At 31.0% G+C, this 18,987-nt stretch overlaps 2 protein-coding genes across 4 annotated transcripts in view; one reads left to right on the top strand and one right to left on the bottom strand.

Moving 5' to 3' along the window:
- Nucleotides 1-2,725, bottom strand: part of LOC134696145 (leucine-rich repeat-containing protein 24-like) — a 38,455-nt gene extending 35,730 nt beyond the window's left edge. Inside the window, exon 1 of the mRNA XM_063557789.1 lies at nucleotides 2,705-2,725. The gene's annotated coding sequence lies outside the window, so the exon portion shown is untranslated. The remainder of the gene's footprint in view (nucleotides 1-2,704) is intronic.
- LOC134696146 (protein YIPF5-like) overlaps nucleotides 1-18,382 on the top strand; it is a 76,832-nt gene extending 58,450 nt beyond the window's left edge. For all 3 annotated transcript variants that reach the window (XM_063557790.1, XM_063557791.1, XM_063557792.1), the window contains exons 5-7: nucleotides 7,539-7,649; nucleotides 14,609-14,790; nucleotides 17,558-18,382. In XM_063557790.1, the coding sequence (XP_063413860.1) occupies nucleotides 7,539-7,649; nucleotides 14,609-14,790; nucleotides 17,558-17,720 (456 nt within the window). In that variant the 3' untranslated portion in view covers nucleotides 17,721-18,382. The remainder of the gene's footprint in view (nucleotides 1-7,538; nucleotides 7,650-14,608; nucleotides 14,791-17,557) is intronic.
- Nucleotides 18,383-18,987: the final 605 nt, after the last annotated feature.

The following is an 18,987-nucleotide window of genomic DNA, read 5'->3' as shown; positions in this document are numbered from 1 at the left end:
ATCAAACCATGGTTAAATGTGCTTTACATCATGGTCAACTATGGTTTTCCACTTTTGTGACCATGGTTGACCATAGTCAAAAACCGTATACACTACCATGGTCAACAATTTCCTTTAGACAATGGTTGACCCATAGATGTATCTATGGTTGACCACAGTTGACCATGCTTTAACCATGGTTACTAAGAACTAGTGCAAATTGACAGGGGTATATATTTAGCATTTATTACATCTGCAAAAAATGTGGTTGTAATAATGTGTGTCCTTGTAAATATATACTAGTATTCGAAATATGCTGAACTATCTGTGTGTGAAAGAAAATTTCCTTTTTGTCGCAGAAAAATGCATTTAAATTTTAATGCCAAAAATTAATATTAAATTTGAAATTAAAATGGTAAAAAATTATACTCACTCTTGGACACAAGAAAAGCCAAGTCAAAGTTAGAACTTTTAGTTCATAGTTGTGTGTTTATTTGATTTAGTACAACAAGTTGTTTGCATTGAACAATAAATTATAAAAATGAAAAGCTAAGATAAATAGTTGAGTTAAGGATACCTTTTCCCGTCCTTTGATCTTATATAAGCTGTATGCAAATGTTGACATAAATGTATGAATGGAATTGTCCTTACATATTGGACAGACTTTGTTATAACAGTTAAGGTGACCCAATAATTTGAACTTTAAGTAAATACTGAACATAAACAGTGTTTTCAAAAGAAAATAAAGAAAAGCTTTGAGTTGTATAGCTTTCAACGAATGTATTTTCAACCACCTGCTATATTGGTTTTAAGGATACATTGGTTGGTGTTTAACATCTTAAGTGGCAAATATTACATTTTTTTTTTAAATGTATATGTCGATGTGCATTTTCCAACCATGGTTTAACAATGACCAACAATGGTGTAATAGAGATGGTTGACCATGGTCATAAAGGAGTGACCATGCATAGTTGACCATGGTTTGAAATACATCCAACCATGGTCAGATGTATGAACATGGTCAACATTCATCAGTTTGATCATGGTCAACCATTGTTTGACCATGGTAATCAATGGTGAGCAATGGTCAACCATTGTTGTATTTTGACAGGAGAGCCACTTTTAGTATTCTGTAAACAAATCTGAAACAATGCCACAAAGTAAATTAGCAGCATAAATCTTATTTGACAGACTGAAACAAACAAAATTTTGACTAAATTTGGATAAGCATAATCAACATTAAGTGCAATTAACTTGTTATGTTGGTACTCAACCCAAAGATATATCATAACACAATAAAAACATGATCATAGTTGACAAATCAGGAATAGCTCATAAATAAACATTCATATGAATTTTCAAACATATATTTTATTCCTCTGCCAGAATTATAATTTTATAAAACTAAATCGGTTCAAACATTATTAAAAAGTATAAATGTTATTTTTAAAATTTCTTTAATCTTTGTTTAATCTGACCTATCCTAATGTCATGATCATTTTACTTATACTCTCCTACAGACTTATATGGGAATGTGTATTGGATATAAGACAAGGCCATATAAGGGTATCTCAACTCTGATTTATCAACTCTAATTAAGCTTTTATTATTCTTGGCCTTAAAACATTTTCAAGTCACCTGGGTTTGAATATACTGTTTCTCTTATACCAAGGGTTGCTGATAGCCAGTTAATCTTTGTCAATACCCACTGTAATGCCTTTTCCTTCCAAGTGGCCTTTTGGAGTTTATTAATGGTTTAATATAAGATTTATATCACACATATTTAAAACCACTGAAAGTTTTAATAATGTAATAAGATTTATGGTGGTCACTTTGGAAGTAATCTCGGATTAGAATGAGGATTAAAATTCTTGTTATGATAAGATCTTACCATCAGAAAATCAAGGCTTTGTCCTTGGTTATGTTTATGTAACCTTTTGGAATTAAGCCCATTAAACTTTCAGTACCCTTTTAGTAAAGTTAGTATAAGAATTGTTATGTAGTTTTATGCAGACCTTCTACAGGTGGGGTCTATTGGCAGAGAAGGTTTATGTCACCTTATGAATGTGACCTTGGTGTATATAAATACCTTCTGCATACAAGATGGAAGTATTGTATTGTCAATATACTAGTAATACTTTCATGTTCTAAAGTAATAGTACTAGTACATACCACCAAAAAGATCTTCTACTTCCATTGTATACGGCAAGGTGCTAGCTGCCATACAAGCTTATCCATATTTTTTTTCTCTTCATAATATGAAAAAGTGTCTGTTTTTTTTACCGTTTTTCAGTAGATTTAGAGGTAAACAAAACCCACTTTTTTAAAGCTTAGAGGGCTTTTACTTAAAGTGAGTCACTTTTAAGTAGGGAAATAGAAAAAAGTGGATTTTCATCCCATTACATAATTTAGGATCCATGCAGCTAACTATTAATTACTCATGGAATTTTAAAGGTGGTTTTTATAACATACTATTTTCCTTTATTGGCATTGTCCTGCAAACCCATTAGACAATATTTATTTTTGAGTTCGTTTTGTATTATCCATTATGGGTGTTGACTCTAGGCAACACAAAACAACCACTGTCTGATATATATAGACTTTAACACCATTGAATGAGAAAAGACATTAAAATAGAAGTAAATGATTAAAATTGTACCTGTTAAGTAATTTAACAGGTACTTTAATGTTGCATGTCAAATAAAATGTACATTTCTATCAGTACCTATATGTAATTTACATGCTGTTTCCTGTAGATCAAAGGGTTTTGTACCTGTTCAGGTGATCAATACTCGTCAAAGGTAAACAGGTGTAAAAAAGTGTTACGTAATCTTTTGTTTGACAAAAAAAAGGGGGGGACATTATAAATCGGATCTCTTTGTTATATGTAAATGATATCATGATTAAGTTTGAGGTTCACTTTCCCACAATGCTTTTTAAACAAAGTGTTAAATTGAGCCATTAGAATGAGATAAAAGTCAAGGTTTATGAAGTAAATTGTCATAAAATGCATCATAAAATTGAATATTTTATTTTTATGACAAAAATGGTCTGGTAAATTTTACCTGTTTTGTTTTATTAGCATTATAAAGAAGGCAGGCTTTTTTAAGAACATATGAAAGTTGATGGATTGAAAATTAGAAGATAGCAAGGGTTGGAATGGAAATTCTGAGAGAAAAGAATAGAATTTATAGTACCTATAAATGTTCCCCCTTTAATATAAGTCTAATGTATTCCACAACAAACTAAACAGCTGTTCTTCATACTTTGGAAGCTCTGACCCATTGGTTGAAACCCGAAAAAGAAAGTGAATTTCTTGACACAAACACAAAGACTAAACGGGGCACATCAGATAAAAGTCAGATTATTTTATTTTTTATATTTCAGATGAAAAAGGAACCATTTCAAAACTCCCCATTATGATTGTTATATAGACACCTAATATAACTATTAGCTTTTGATCAGTAATAAGACTGGATATGAAACTGAAATACATTGGACAATCTTCTGTCATTTCATTAAATTATAACTCCATCAAAATAGTCTTTGTTTTTCTTTGATATAATGCGAATTATAATATCAGGTTTTAAAGATCAAAGGGTTTCTTACCTGTCAAGTGTTTAGTATAGGTAGACAGGTGTAAATCTGTGTTACATAATATTTAATACCAATACAAAACAGAAGTAATATATTACTGGGTAAAATATCAACTGTTCCATGAAATTAGCACTTTGTAAATCTTAGATTTTAGTGTTACATGGATGTTGAATAATTGTTGGAATTATAAATGTGAATTTTGTGAATTTTATAACAAGATTTGACCTTGGTGGTTGTTTAATGAACATGGTAATAGAAAAGAAGATTCAGGTTAAACAAATTGTGGGATTTTAACTTTGCATATATAATAAACTGAAAGACCTGACATTTCTGGCTATATGAGTAATGAATTTTATGCTCTCGCTGTCACAGGTCACGGAGCACTATGTCATCTGTACATCCATTGGTCTGCACCTCTGCTCGTACATACATCCCAAAATTGGTTGTTATTCTTAAACTTTAGTTTGCCTTAACCAAATGGTATGAACATTAAACTTGATGCTTGTAACCACAAAACACAGACCAATTTCAAAATTAGGTGGAGTCATATTTTTCCATTCTTGAATAATGTCCGTTTATAATGTTATATGCAAGTGGCCAAGCATCATCTGTCCCAAATTGGACACATTCTCCATTTATTTAACAATCTTGGCTAGGAAATGGTGTTTGTGCATTATGCAAATATTGAGCGTTTTGTGATTAAATGGATTTAACTGTATAAGGTGTACAGATCTATAAAAAAAATTAAAAAATTACTAGGTCCATTGGCCCTTCCCTAGATTTTCCATCAAACATGATGTTTTTTTTTGTAATGGAATGGCAATGGTTCATTGTGTTTGGCATTTCATGTCATTTTAAATTATTTTCAATAGGTTAACCATTTTATTTGGGTTTAACGATTCAGCACTTTGCAGGTTTCTCCCACTGCATTGTAAACCAGAATTCAAATAACCACTAATGAAACAATTACACTGCAACTGCACCCAGCAGCATGTCTCCTTGTATTCTCATATGAAAAGAAAATGATATAGTCGCTTTGTTAATTATTAAGTTACATGTATATTTAAATATCAAATGTCTACTTCAGTAGCTTTGTGAAAATAATTTTCCACCCACTGTGACTTAGTGCATCCATTGGATTTCAACTTTCCGTTTGATACATAATCCGACACAAAGAATGAGGTTCGGAAAAATATTCTGTATTGAAATTACAACTCCGCAAAAATTATGTCATTTCACAAAATCATTATCCAAAGTCACCCCTAAACCACCTTGATTACTGAGCCACACAGGGGAAAATAGTGGAATATTATGCAAGGCAATTTTAGACTTTTATTTTGAATGTCTTAGTGTAAATGAAATAAGACCAGCTAGGTAATTTGAAACACATACCACTTGACCTTTACAGTAGTTGTGAAATGATTAAATTGCTATTTTATCTTGAATTTTGTTTTTTATGTAGGAAAATGTGCTTTTGTTTATCTTAAACCATTATATCGTTATATAGCTTCTTATAGTAGTAGGCACAATCAAATCAAGTATTTACCAACAGGCTCAGAAAATCATTTCTTTTAAAGGACTTGCAAGTGGATAAAAGGTGTATCATTTGAAGTCGTTTACTCACTAAATCTTAATTCTGAATATAAACAAATTGTAATGATGAGTATGACAGTTAAAGGTCTGAAAAGTTTGTTGAAGGATTCAACAGCTGATTCTGAATTTATATTGAGCACACCTACTTGAAGTTTGTAACCGAAAGGTAATTTCCCAATGTATAAATACTAAATTTGCATATTGCAACAAGGCTGTCTCAGATAACCAGTTATTTAAAGAACAGAAGACACCAAAAGCTAATGCCAATTCTTTCCTAAAAAGAGCTGCCCTTATACCTTAAGTAAACTAGAACTTCCTGCATGGGTACGACTATTATGTAAGTTGGCCTGCCCTTTCAAAGATCTTCGGTTAATGTTAATTGACAACTATAGATACTCAATACCAAAGAAAAATTGAAATAAATAAATGAGGTGTTCTTGATAGTAATAATGGTTTGACTTATGTGATGATCATGTTCAAAGGACTAGGTCAGATGCATGTATATACTAGTAATTGACCTAAAAAGGATGAATATCTTAATATGACTCTGAAGTTCCCTAGACTGTCACTTTATCAGATCCAGTATTTAATAATCCCCCTCTCTTTTATAAGGAATCTTTTTAACATGAATGGGTGCACCCTGATGTGTTAAACCCAATTTGAATACTGTCTGACAATATGAGAGGGGTAAATTGCAATTTTTCTCTCCCTTAAATCCACTTACAATAGTTCGAGTCCTGTTGATTTCAAACTGTCACATATAATTACTGATCAGAATGCTGATTATAATTTTTTTAATATCATTCACAATATTTTTAGCATGATTATAAGGCATAAGGTATTCAATTTTTATATTGTCACATACATATTGTACTTCCTAAAGAATTTAGTTATGAAATTTATAATCTATGGATGATATAAATGTCACAGAATGAATTCATAATCATAAAGACATCAGAATTAAACAGAATAAAATGTTATTATAATAATAAAGTCAAGAATGTGGTAATTATTATCCCACTTTTTATGCAAACCTATCTGTTACAATATCTTGACAGGGGAGAGAAAAACTATTAAATGAGATTTCGATCAAAAAACAAATTTAGGGTCTGTAAAAACATGACCTTGAGCTGTGATCTTAACTTTGATCCATAAAAAGAAAATTGCAAAAGTGATTTAAAGTGATTTTTGTGTTGGGTGTTTGTTGTTCTGCCTAGGTGTGCATGACAACTGATAAAATACCTGGAAACCATCTTTATAAATGTCTTTACACAAAGAACATTAAACTGGGTTCTTATCAGAATTCTGCCATTAGAAGTTTATATCAATTGATGTCTTCATGAAAAAAACTACAAGTTTTTTGTGTGCAACTTAATTCATTCATGTATGATTATATGAAGTAGAAAAAAAGAAAGATGTGGTATGATTGCCAAAGAGGCAACTTTCCAGAAGAGACCCAATGACACAGAGATTTATAATTAATAAGTATAGGTCACCGTACAGTCTTCAACAATGAGCAAAGCTCATATTATCTTCTTATTTTAAAAAAATCACTATGCAAAATTAATACTTATATAATTAATTTACTTGAACAAGGAACTTTTCAAAGTATCCCTCTATACCTCAGACCTTTAGAAATCTTTTATTTTTGGAAGATATGTATGCAATAAAAGAACAAGAAGTGAAGATCCCAGTATCATTTTGATTACCAGTATTTTTTAATAAGGAACTACTGGAAGGTTGCAGGGAATGCATTTGAAACAGATGTGGACTTAGATTTGTTTCTGTTATTCTGAAAAGTTATCTGTCATGTAGAATAGGCATTTCGTCAATAAATAATTACTGTTTTAAATAGAAATAACCACATGAGCTGTTACTGGAAACATGTTCTAAACCTACTATGTATTTTGTACTTATATAAACCAAGTTATAACTGTATCTTTAGCAGCACTGATATTCATATCAATGTATGGTAAACTGTCCATATCTGTATAGTGTAAGATTTAACAGTCTAGGATTGCAATTAGAATACTAATGGAAACAGTCTGACTTGAAATAATGAATGTACTATTTTGGGGCCTTTTATAGCTTGCTGTTTGGTATGAGTCATTTTGGGTTCCTTTATAGGTTGCTGTTAATTTAAGACTCTGTGTTATATAGCCTGTACAGTTTGACCTATACTTGTTATTTTTTTTATAAATTGTGACTTGGATGAAGAGTTGTCTCATTGGCACTCATACCACATCTTAGTATATATATCCCAAAAATCTTAGACTATTATATTGGAGTATATATTTTTCTTGGTTTATTATCAGGGAAAATTGCTTTAAACCATCCTCATTATAATTAATGTTTCCTTATTTTTTCAGACTTTAGCCGTCCTGAACCCACTTAAACAAGCAAACCACACCATTATGCAGGACACAGACTTAGCTGGACCATTGGTGTTTTGTTTAGCATTTGGTGGAACTCTTATGCTGGTAAGTAGCTTTGGAGGATCCAACAAGAATGTCTCACGTTGGCCCCTTATAGTCAAATTGATTTTGTATATAAAAAAGGAGATATAGTATCATTGCCTATGAGACAACTCTCCATCAGTGACTTAACAACTACAGGTCCCTGTATGGTCTTCAACAATGAACAAAGCCAATACTGCATAGTCAGCTATTAAACGACCATGAAAGGACAAATATAAAACCATGCAGTACAATTTTCTTACTGCTGGCCCCTCATCTATATTTATTACCAGACCACATCTCCACCTGAACATGCATTTTGACAATCATAAGATCCATTTATAAGTTGTATAAGAAAACATTGTTGATATCTTAATAAAATTACAAACACCAATTAATTGTATGCAAAAATAAAAATAAAAATTACACCAACGTTAAAGTATAAAACCTGTTATATCTGTTGATATTTTGTGAAAGTTAAGAGTTAACAATTTGCAATTAAGAAAAAATAATTTGCGATTAAGAAAAAACAATTTGCAATTAAGAATAAACAATTTGCAATTGATCAGATATGTTTAGGGTAATGTGCAATATCATCTTGAAAGTTAAAAGTTAGCATCATCATGTGCATTAACATCCTAAAAATTAAACGAAGGGCAAGTTACATATGCAATATTGTAATTTGAATTGTATCAATTTTCTTGAATGCATTGAAATTTCTATTCTTTGATTTTATTGTTGGTTTATTGCTCTTGTTAAGTTGATTGAATGTCAGAATTCCAGTATTTATAGGGTTCAAAAAACACTCATATCAATTTAATGATTTGCCAGATAGTCTTCAGTATGTTGTAATTTTGCATTACTGTATCAGCTTTTAAGGTGGTACCTAACACTACAGGGAGATAACTCTGTAAAATCAGCAGAAAGTTTTAATGACGTTGTGTTGTTAAGGGAATATTAAACTTCTCAATGATCAAAATAACTTTTTGTCAAACTGCTATACATGTATAACCAGTGTAAAGGGTTGGGTCAATTTTTTTGAAACTTTTATATTTTTGTCAAAGGTTCAAAGTAAATACTTTGTCAAAATTTCAAGAAAATTAAACGAGCCAAATTAATTTTAGCTTATGTGTTGAGTACCACCTCAAATGTGAAAATTGATTAACTCCTGACATCTTTAATCTTATGTAGATCTTAAGATGAAGATGTGCAAAACACTACTTAGTTGTTAAAAAGTCATGCATTGAATCAGCTGTTTCGTTTTGTATACTGTCTGTTTCTCTGCCCGTGTTAATGGTTTTCATCTTTTGCCGTTATATTATTTTGTTTAATTGTTTAAAAATCGTGTATTGAATCAGCTGTTCTGTTTTGTTTACTGTCTGTTTGTCTTTTAATGATTTTCATTTTGTGCCAAGACATTATGTCTGTTTGTTTTCAGACTTAAAATGAGTTCTATATTGCTTTGGTATCTTTTTCCTCTCTTTTTGTTAACAATTGCTTTTCTAAAGTTACCATCACATGCAAGAAAGAGTATTTAAAAAGTAAAGCTGAATTAGATCAACTTTAGGTCAATGATTTGCGAGCTAGACCCAGTTTTTTGTATACACTCCAAGGGCACCTGACATTAAACAGATCTGTTAAAACTGTGTTATCAAGTTAAAGGCAGTAAACAATATATGCAAATCATGTGTTTTTTATGAAATTTACTACCAACAACATGATTGAGGTTATTTTTACAACTCCCTGTAGGAAGTCATGCATTCGCATCAAGCATATTGATCAAAATGGGCAGTGATGAAAATGTGGTATCATATGAATGGAATGGTTCCTGTATAAGAAGATATTGATTTTTAACTTTTAAAGTATACAATGAATAACTCATTTACTTGTTTCTAGATATATTATTTTTCATTAAATGCATTTAATAGGTTCCTTAATTAAAGTGAAATAAAATACAACTATATTGCTAAACTTTAGATTATTATTCATGTTTTTCAATGGTGTCATTGTGTGGTTTGGTTTGAGCATCATCATGGTTTTAGAATAACCTTCATTTTGAACTACAGCATTTATCTTCTCTTTCTTATGTAACAATTGTAAATATTAATATGGCTTGGGGTTTATTTTTATGATGAATGATAGAGTTAGCAGTGGTTAATAAGTTCTGTTTATGACCTCAATAACCAGAAAGGTTAAAGTTTACACTTGTGCATTTCTCTATATAATACACCATGTACACCTATGACGGACAAAAAAAATATTTCTTAAAATTGCAATGACTCACAATTCTTTTTTTTTGTGATTGGAATACTTTTTTTTTATATTATTACTAATTATCAATTTTGTGTTAAGATAGGTTGATTTGCTTTTGTCTATCATGTTGTGCCAGGCAAAGTCTTCATTCAATATTAACTTGTGCTTTAAAGACTTACAGTTAAAGATTGTGGTTCTTATGGTTTATCACTTGTCTGACAGAAATATAGTATTTAGACATGTTTCTTGTCCACACATTTTTTCCTATGAAGTAGATATACCAGGCTATACATTGAAATTATATATGATAATCAATCTTTTTTAAAGTAAAGAAGTTCATGCAGACCCTACAAAACATTGAACATTTCAATCATTTAATTATCATATCAACAGGGTTGAAAACTTTATTTAGAAATAATGTCACCATCAGACTGAGAATAATAATGACATTCTAAAATCAAAATGTTAATCCCGAAACACATAAATTCAGACGTTAACGCGTTCGAATCAAACACCGCGTACCAATGAGTTCAGATAGTGAAGAGTGCATATTAAAACTTTTTAAAAAAAATCTAAGTTTATGGCATGAATGTTAGTTTCAATTGTCCTCTGCAGGGCCAATGTTAAATAGAATTTATAATACAATGTATGTATGGTATAATAAAATGTGATGTTTTATAAAAAAAAAAAAGGGGGGAGGGTTGCTAACTGGTGCAAGGTTTCAAATTTTACTAGCAAATATTTGGTACCTTGGCATTTCTGATCCAAATATGTATTCCCTGTTTTTATGCATGTCCTTTATCATGCACTTTATGTTGTTTGGATGTTTGCACTCAGCATGCAGCCTAATGATATATGCAGCAAAAAACTATGACATATGAGTATGTCTGATAGTGAAGATTATAAAAACTGGTAACCATCTGGCAAACAAGATAGATACCAGTTCTTCTGATGATGTTTTAATTCTAAAGTATTACACCACTGGGAAATGTAATGTTTGATAGATGCAGATTTAGTATGCTGAAATTCTCTCACATTTGTACAAGGAAACTGAGTGATAAGTCACGAAGTGCAGACTGAAAATAAAAGTAATAAAACTCCATAGAATTCTAAACTGAAAATATGGGAATCCATAAATGTGCCATATCCATATCCATACATATATATAAGTCTTCAAAATTGTCTTTCTTTTGCATTTGTAGAATTGATGTTTTTAAGCTTAAATTTAACCACTATAAGCATTATTAACCTTTTATAAACACTTTTCATTCAAAAGTTGCAATTTGGTTATGTGTGAAATGTATACTGGCTTTTATAGATACATACATTGTTAGTCTTGTATTATTTTAATTTTAGTTTCTTGTGTACAATTTGGAAATTAGTATGGCGTTCATTATCACTGAACTAGTATATATTTGTTTAGGGGCCAGCTGAAGGACGCCTCCGGGTGCGGGAATTTCTCGCTACATTGAAGACCTGTTGGTGACCTTCTGCTGTTGTTTTTTTATTTGATCAGGTTGTTGTCTCTTTGACACATTCCCCATTTCCATTCTCAATTTTATTATGTATGCAAGATGTCTTTGCTTTTTGAATAAAGTGTTATTATTTTTTCATCTAGGGCAGTTTAAGGAGTAAGGACCCATTTTGGCCTCAAATTTCAATTTCATCTGGCGAAAGATTTTGACCATTTTTTAAACACTTAAGAGTCTATTTCACTTAATTCAATTAGTTTTTGTGAAAGATTTTAACTAACTAAGTCATAAAAACGATCAGATTCAAGCTCAAATATGGAAAATCTCTGAAATATGCCAAAAAACGCCACTTTTCAGATGTTTTTTGTCAAAAATGAAAGTGGCCACATCCATGTTCATCCACAACCTTCATATATGTTATGTATTATCATAAAATACAACTTACATTTCAATATTAAGGATGAACACGAATGCCGCCACTTTCGTTTTACATTGAAACCGTCTAAAATTTAACTAAAGTGATAGAATTTTGAAGATTTCAGTGATTTAGCATGACTTAATGGTGCTACAACCCGATATGTGTGCACTGTATTGTCAAAAACAGCCCATATTTATGAAGCAGAAGCATTCAACTGTCCAATAAATAACTAAAATTTTACATTTTAACAATTTGGTAAAACTGTTATATTTTGGGGCCAAAAACGGGTCTTACAGGACCTACTCATTTATGTTATCCTAGCTACATCTACATGTATAAGGAATTGAGACAGATGAATGCAACATGTTTACCTTATTTTTCAGTCCAGATGTTTTTATACGACCGCAAATTTTGAAAAAAATTTCGTCGTATATTGCTATCACGTTGGCGTCGTCGTCGTCGTCGTCGTCGTCGTCGTCGTCGTCGTCGTCGTCGTCGTCGTCGTCGTCCGAATACTTTTAGTTTTCGCACTCTAACTTTAGTAAAAGTGAATAGAAATCTATGAAATTTTAACACAAGGTTTATGACCATAAAAGGAAGGCTGGTATTGATTTTGGGAGTTTTGGTCCCAACATTTTAGGAATTAGGGGCCAAAAAGGGCCCAAATAAGCATTTTCTTGGTTTTCGCACTATAACTTTAGTTTAAGTTAATAGAAATCTATGAAATTTTGACACAAGGTTTATGACCACAAAAGAAAGGTTGGGATTGATTTTTATACGACCGCAAATTTTGAAAAAAATTTCGTCGTATATTGCTATCACGTTGGCGTCGTCGTCGTCGTCGTCGTCGTCGTCGTCGTCGTCGTCCGAATACTTTTAGTTTTCGCACTCTAACTTTAGTAAAAGTGAATAGAAATCTATGAAATTTTAACACAAGGTTTATGACCATAAAAGGAAGGCTGGTATTGATTTTGGGAGTTTTGGTCCCAACATTTTAGGAATTAGGGGCCAAAAAGGGCCCAAATAAGCATTTTCTTGGTTTTCGCACTATAACTTTAGTTTAAGTTAATAGAAATCTATGAAATTTTGACACAAGGTTTATGACCACAAAAGAAAGGTTGGGATTGATTTTGGGAGTTTTGGTTTCAACAGTTTAGGAATTAGGGGCCAAAAAAGGGCCCAAATAAGCATTATTCTTGGTTTTCGCACAATAACTTTAGTTAAAGTAAATAGAAATCAATGAAATTTAAACACAATGTTTATGACCACAAAAGGAAGGTTGGTATTGATTTTGGGAGTTTTGGTCCCAACAGTTAAAGAAAAAGGGGCCCAAAGGGTCCAAAATTAAACTTTGTTTGATTTCATCAAAATTGAATAATTGGGGTTCTTTAATATGCCGAATCTAACTGTGTATGTAGGTTCTTAATTTTTGGTCCCGTTTTCAAATTGGTCTACATTAAGGTCCAAAGGGTCCAAAATTAAACTTAGTTTGATTTTAACAAAAATTGAAACCTTGGGGTTCTTTGATATGCTGAATCTAAAAATGTACTTAGATTTTTGATTATTGGCCCAGTTTTCAAGTTGGCCCAAATCGAGGTCCAAAATTAAACATTGTTTGATTTCATCAAAAATTGAATAATTGGGGTTCTTTGATATGCCAAATCTAACTGTGTATGTAGATTCTTAATTTTTGGTCCAGTTTTAAAATTGGTCTAAATTAAAGTGCAAAGGGTCCAAAATTAAACTAAGTTTGATTTTAACAAAAATTAAATTATTGGGCCTCTTTGATATGCTGAATCTAAACATGTACTTAGATTTTTGATTATGGGCCCAGTTTTCAAGTTGGTCCAAATCAGGATCTAAAATTATTATATTAAGTATTGTGCAATAGCAAGTCTTTTCAATTGCACAGTATTGTGCAATGGCAAGAAATATCTAATTTCACAATATTGTGAAATTGCAAATTTTTTTTTAATTAAGAGTTATCTTTCTTTGTCCAGTATAGTAAGCAAGAAATATCTGCAAGAATTTTTTTTAATTGGAGTTATCTTTCTTTGTCCAGAATCAACTTAAATCTTTGTTATATACAATATACAATGTATATTTACTTTTTACTACCAACTGATAAATTTAAATAATCTTTACCATTCAGTGATAACAAGCAGTTTTTTTGCATCTTAATATTTTATGATGTATTTAAATGAGTAGTAATTGTTGCAAACTCCATTAGAATATTTTAATTGAAATTAGTTTTGGAATAAGGGAAAGGGGGATGTGATTAAAAATTGGGTTCAATTTTTCTCATTTGAAATTTCATAAATAAAAAGAAAATTTCTTCAAACATTTTTTTGAGAGGATTAATATTCAACAGCATAGTGAATTGCTCTAAGAGAAAACAAAAATTTTAAGTTCATTTGAATACATTCATTCTGTGTCAGAAACCTATGCTGTGTCAACTATTTAATCACAATCCAAATTTAGAGCGGAATCCAGCTTGAATGTTGTGTCCATACTTGCCCCAACCGTTCAGGGTTCAACCTCTGCGGTCGTATAAAGCTACGCCCTGCGGAGCATCTGGTTAGTTTTAGTTTCATCAAATTAAATTAGTATACTGTAAATTCATGTGGGGTTACCTTAAATTTTGTAGGTTTAATTTAGTACAAGTATTCTATAGACTTGAATGACTTTAGCAAAATCACAAAGTCAATGTATGTAGAAAAAAAAAAAAAAATCTCAACAATTCTTGGAAGAATTGGTACCCTACCCAAGAAAAATAAATTAATCCACAGTATAGAATGTATATTAATGACTATATGCTTAATATTTACCTTCTTTTTCAGTCTGGGAAGTTGAGTTTTGGTTACATCTATGGTATTGGTGTAGTAGGTTGTCTGGCCATGTATACCCTACTGAACCTAATGAGTATGACTGGAGTGTCTGTAGGCTGTATCATCAGTGTGTTGGGTTACTGTCTCCTGCCAATGGTCATTCTCTCATTCTCTGCTGCTTTGTTATCTTTACAGTAAGTAGATGAGGGTGGTAAAGGGGGGTACTGAACACGGAAACATGTGAATTAAAAATCGCAAAAACGTAGCACGAAAAATAAATATCGGGAAAAACGAAGCACGAGAAATAAGATCGTTTATATTAAGTAAACTAGTACCAGAAGTTATACCAGTCTTTCTTCGGGATCAGACAGCCATTAATAATGAACATGAAGACCTTGCGGTTACCCGTTTTAGCGTCCGCTTCTTGCATCTTATTGATAAAAAAAATTAAAAAAAATATTCATAGCAATTTGATGGACTTGATCAATACCATACATATTGCAAAAGTAGAATGGTAACAATATAGTTACATCATTTTCTATAAGTTTACACATGTTTGAGAAGGTATTACAACTTGACATTGACTTTTTAATCAAATTTCGGGACATGCACGAGAAAGTAAGAGCACAGACACGAAACACTGAAAATTAATAAGGGGGAAACACGAAGCACGCAAAACGAGCCAAGCATGAGAAAACGATAAATAAAATGTCAAAACATGAAAATACAAGAAATAAAAAGGCCGAAAACGTTGCACGAAAATAACTCTTTACCACCCTCGTATATATATTGAGCTGTTGAAAACAGTGTAGGGTTTGCCAAACCTAATCAAGGCTGGTACAAAATTGACTTAATTAGTTATATTATATGAAACTTTCTACATTTCAAGCAAATCTCATTAAAATTAGCATTATAGCCCAAACGTCTTTTGAAGGTCTGACAATCTCCGGGAGCTTTGTACCTGTACTGTGCATATATCACATTGTACTCAATCATGATATATATAATGATAGTTGTTAATTAAATTTTTCTGTGTCTTTAGGTCTTGTGGATAGTTGTCTCATTGGCAATCATACCACATCTTTTCATTTATATTGTAATAAGTGGCAAAGTTCATTGGTATGAAATGAATAAGAACAATTATGGCTATTTTGTGCATTTTTCCTTTGATCTTTTTTTGTGATAATTACATATCATGCTTCTCGCTTGAGATGGAAAAATTATCGCTAGAAACTAAGGAGGCCACGTGGCATTGCTAACGAAATTGACATGAAATTGACAACGTCGTCAAAGGTAAAATAGCGATAAACAGATTATCATTGGTCATCTCAACTCGATTGCTTTTCTCACTTTCGCTGTACCAGCTCAAGCGAGAAAACCAATCTCTTTGAGATAATCAACGATAATCTATAAGTATAGATCAACCCCAAAACAAACTTCTTATGAAGTCAACTGCTTATAAAGGGTCATTTGGATAAATAAGAATGAACTTTACATCCTTTTCTACTGGTATTAGATACTTATCAATGTAGACTTATTTTATACAGAAAAATAAAACAGCTGACCAAATAGCACCTACATCTTGACTTTTACTATTTACTATACTGGTCATTCATTATTGTTTTAGTGGATTTTGTTGGTATAGATGAACCACAAGTTCAAGTGTAAAACTTTATATTTCAAAGAGGCTTATGTACAGATTTTGGTAAAAGAATAACATCAAGTATCCCCGTAGTAAGGTTTTTCCTACAATCCACAAAAATAGCGACAACAAAAATACCTTCAAAGATGAGATATGATGACATAATTTTGAAAGGCTGAAAAAATACAAAGATTTTACAAAGTTGGAAGTGTCATGCTATACATTTAATAGAAAATGTGAATGTTCCAACATATATATGTTGTTGTAGAAGAGTAAAAAAGTTCTAGGTTCTAGCCATTGTTGGGGAGGAAGTATAGAATTGGTCTACTCTAAAATTGTAAGGTTGATATTCAAGGCACTATATTTGATTCTGTCATGACAGGGAATTTCTATACTAAGTATAAGTATAGAAAGTCCCTGGTCATGATAAATTGTAAAAAAAACAAATTTGAAATGAGAAAAAGTTTACATGCTCTGTGCTTAATATGATGAAAACACCCTTTAGAAATGAATGAATAGTATTGTGCTACCAGTTTAAACAAATAAAAGCACAATCCTTCATTAAATTAAGTAAATACTGTGCAAAAATTGTCAAAATTTGTCATATTATGAGATAACAAGATATTGTGACATCATAACTATCTGACATGATTTTATATTTATTTGGTAAACATTTATTAGGCAGTAGAATTCACATGACTTTGAAAGAGAGGATTTAAGATTTAAGATATTTAAGCATGAGGTAGGGACAACCAATGGACTTTAAAAACATTGTAAGGGAGATAACTAAAAATAATTGTGAATTTATGAATATTTAAATAGCATTCATTATAGTTATAGTACTAGTATTGTTAAAAATAAATCATAATAGGGATTGCTACAATGTTTATGAATGTTGACAGATAGATCATAACATGCCTTAAAAGATGAGCAATATATAAATCAATATAGTAGGTGTCACGAATCAGCATTAAGTAACTTCTTTTGGGGACATTAGGCAACATTTACAATATTGAGTAAAAATCGGTGTTTTAGGGACGACATCAAAAGATCAATGTAAGATAAAAAACTTAATTCAAATAGTTGGGGAGGGGGGGTTGAACTGCTGCAAGATTTGGTAATCCGACATTGATTTTTACATATATCCATATGGGTCAATCAATTTTTCCCAAATTAAGTTAAGAGGCGGGTCAGTGAAAAACTATGTGAATTAAGTTTTTTTTCCTTCATTGAACTTTTGATGTCGTCCCTTAATGTTAAAAAAAATGCTTTTCATTTTTTGTTAAACAGCTTTATAAATTTCATATTTTATTTTTCAGAGGTATGCTGGGTATATTGTTTACAGTCTTAGCCGTCATTTGGTGCAGTGCCTCAGCCTCCAAACTTTTCGTATCAGCTTTATCCATGGATCACCAACAACCACTAGTGGCCTATCCATGTGCTTTGGTTTATGGAGTATTTGCCTTGTTGACAGTGTTTTAAACATTTTAATGATGAAAGAATACTTTACCAAATATATTTCGTAACATTGAACAAGATGTTGTCTGATTATCTGTGCAATTTTAAAAGAAGTAAAAAGATTCTAATGAAAGAGATGGATACTGTAAATTTAGAAATTATTGCTATGTTTTTATTATTGCGAAAAATGCGACAGAGTTGTAAACACAATAATCTAAACTCGACTTTTCAAATGTTTTATATGATTTAAACAGGATATTTCTTAAAATCGTAAAATCAATCTCGCATTCAAGTCTAAAATAACTAAATCGCAATAATAAATGAACGCAATAATTTCTGAATTTACAGTATTTACTTTTTATGTAGAGTTTTAATATTGATTATTGAATTTTAACTCTTATTCTGCAGAAAGTGTAGATTTTGTAAAAAATAAGTCAATTAAGTGTACAACAAAAATGTTTTTTTAGTATTTCTCTACATAGTTTAAGAACAAAGACTTTGAAGAAAATTAGATATCTTTCATTTGTATTCACAGTACTTAAAATGTCCTTAAATTTGTTATTGGGTTATGGAAGTGATTTGCCATTATATTTAAAATTATTTACGGTAATTTATTTTATGACATGGATTAATTTCAACACATATATTGCATAAATTGATTCATTAAATATATACCTAACATAATATTCCTTTCTTTCTTTAGATATTTCTCCAATATCACAAGCTAGATGCATCTTATATATTTGAAAGTCATTGAGTCATTTATGAAAATTTGCATAACTGAATGAAATAGGAGGAATATAGAAAATGAAATTAATTTCATTACTTCCAGAAGATCAAACACACCTTATCACTGAATAATTAGACACTTAATTACTTTATTACCTTAGAAGAGTTTAAGTCTGCCCCATACATAAGCTGCAGGTACCATACAGTTTTGGAGCTGTATAGGGAATCATTGCTTCATCATTATTTTCAATATTCTTGTACATTGTCTACTTGAAAACAATGAAATTTGGTATTGGTTTTCAAAACTACAAGTTCTCTTAGATTGATACTTATTGTCTTTTGTTTATTTATTTTTATGCCAAGAATTGATCTATTGACTGGATCACTTTCCAACTGTTTTTTTTCTGTGTAAATACCTCTTTTTATCCATTGTTTAATATTATTCAAATCTGGTCAATGGTTTTCTCTTTTGAATTGTTTCTCATTTTGTCAAACTTGAACATATTTACAGCTTAGGGATTTTCCAGATTTTTAAAATGGTTTAATCGGTGGTGATTTTCCA

The sequence above is a fragment of the Mytilus trossulus genome, chromosome 14 (genome assembly GCF_036588685.1).
Source record: "Mytilus trossulus isolate FHL-02 chromosome 14, PNRI_Mtr1.1.1.hap1, whole genome shotgun sequence".
In the NCBI taxonomy this organism is placed as follows: Eukaryota; Metazoa; Mollusca; class Bivalvia; order Mytilida; family Mytilidae; genus Mytilus; species Mytilus trossulus.
Note: the sequence above shows the minus strand (reverse complement) of the source record. Positions and strands in the feature narration are given on the sequence as shown.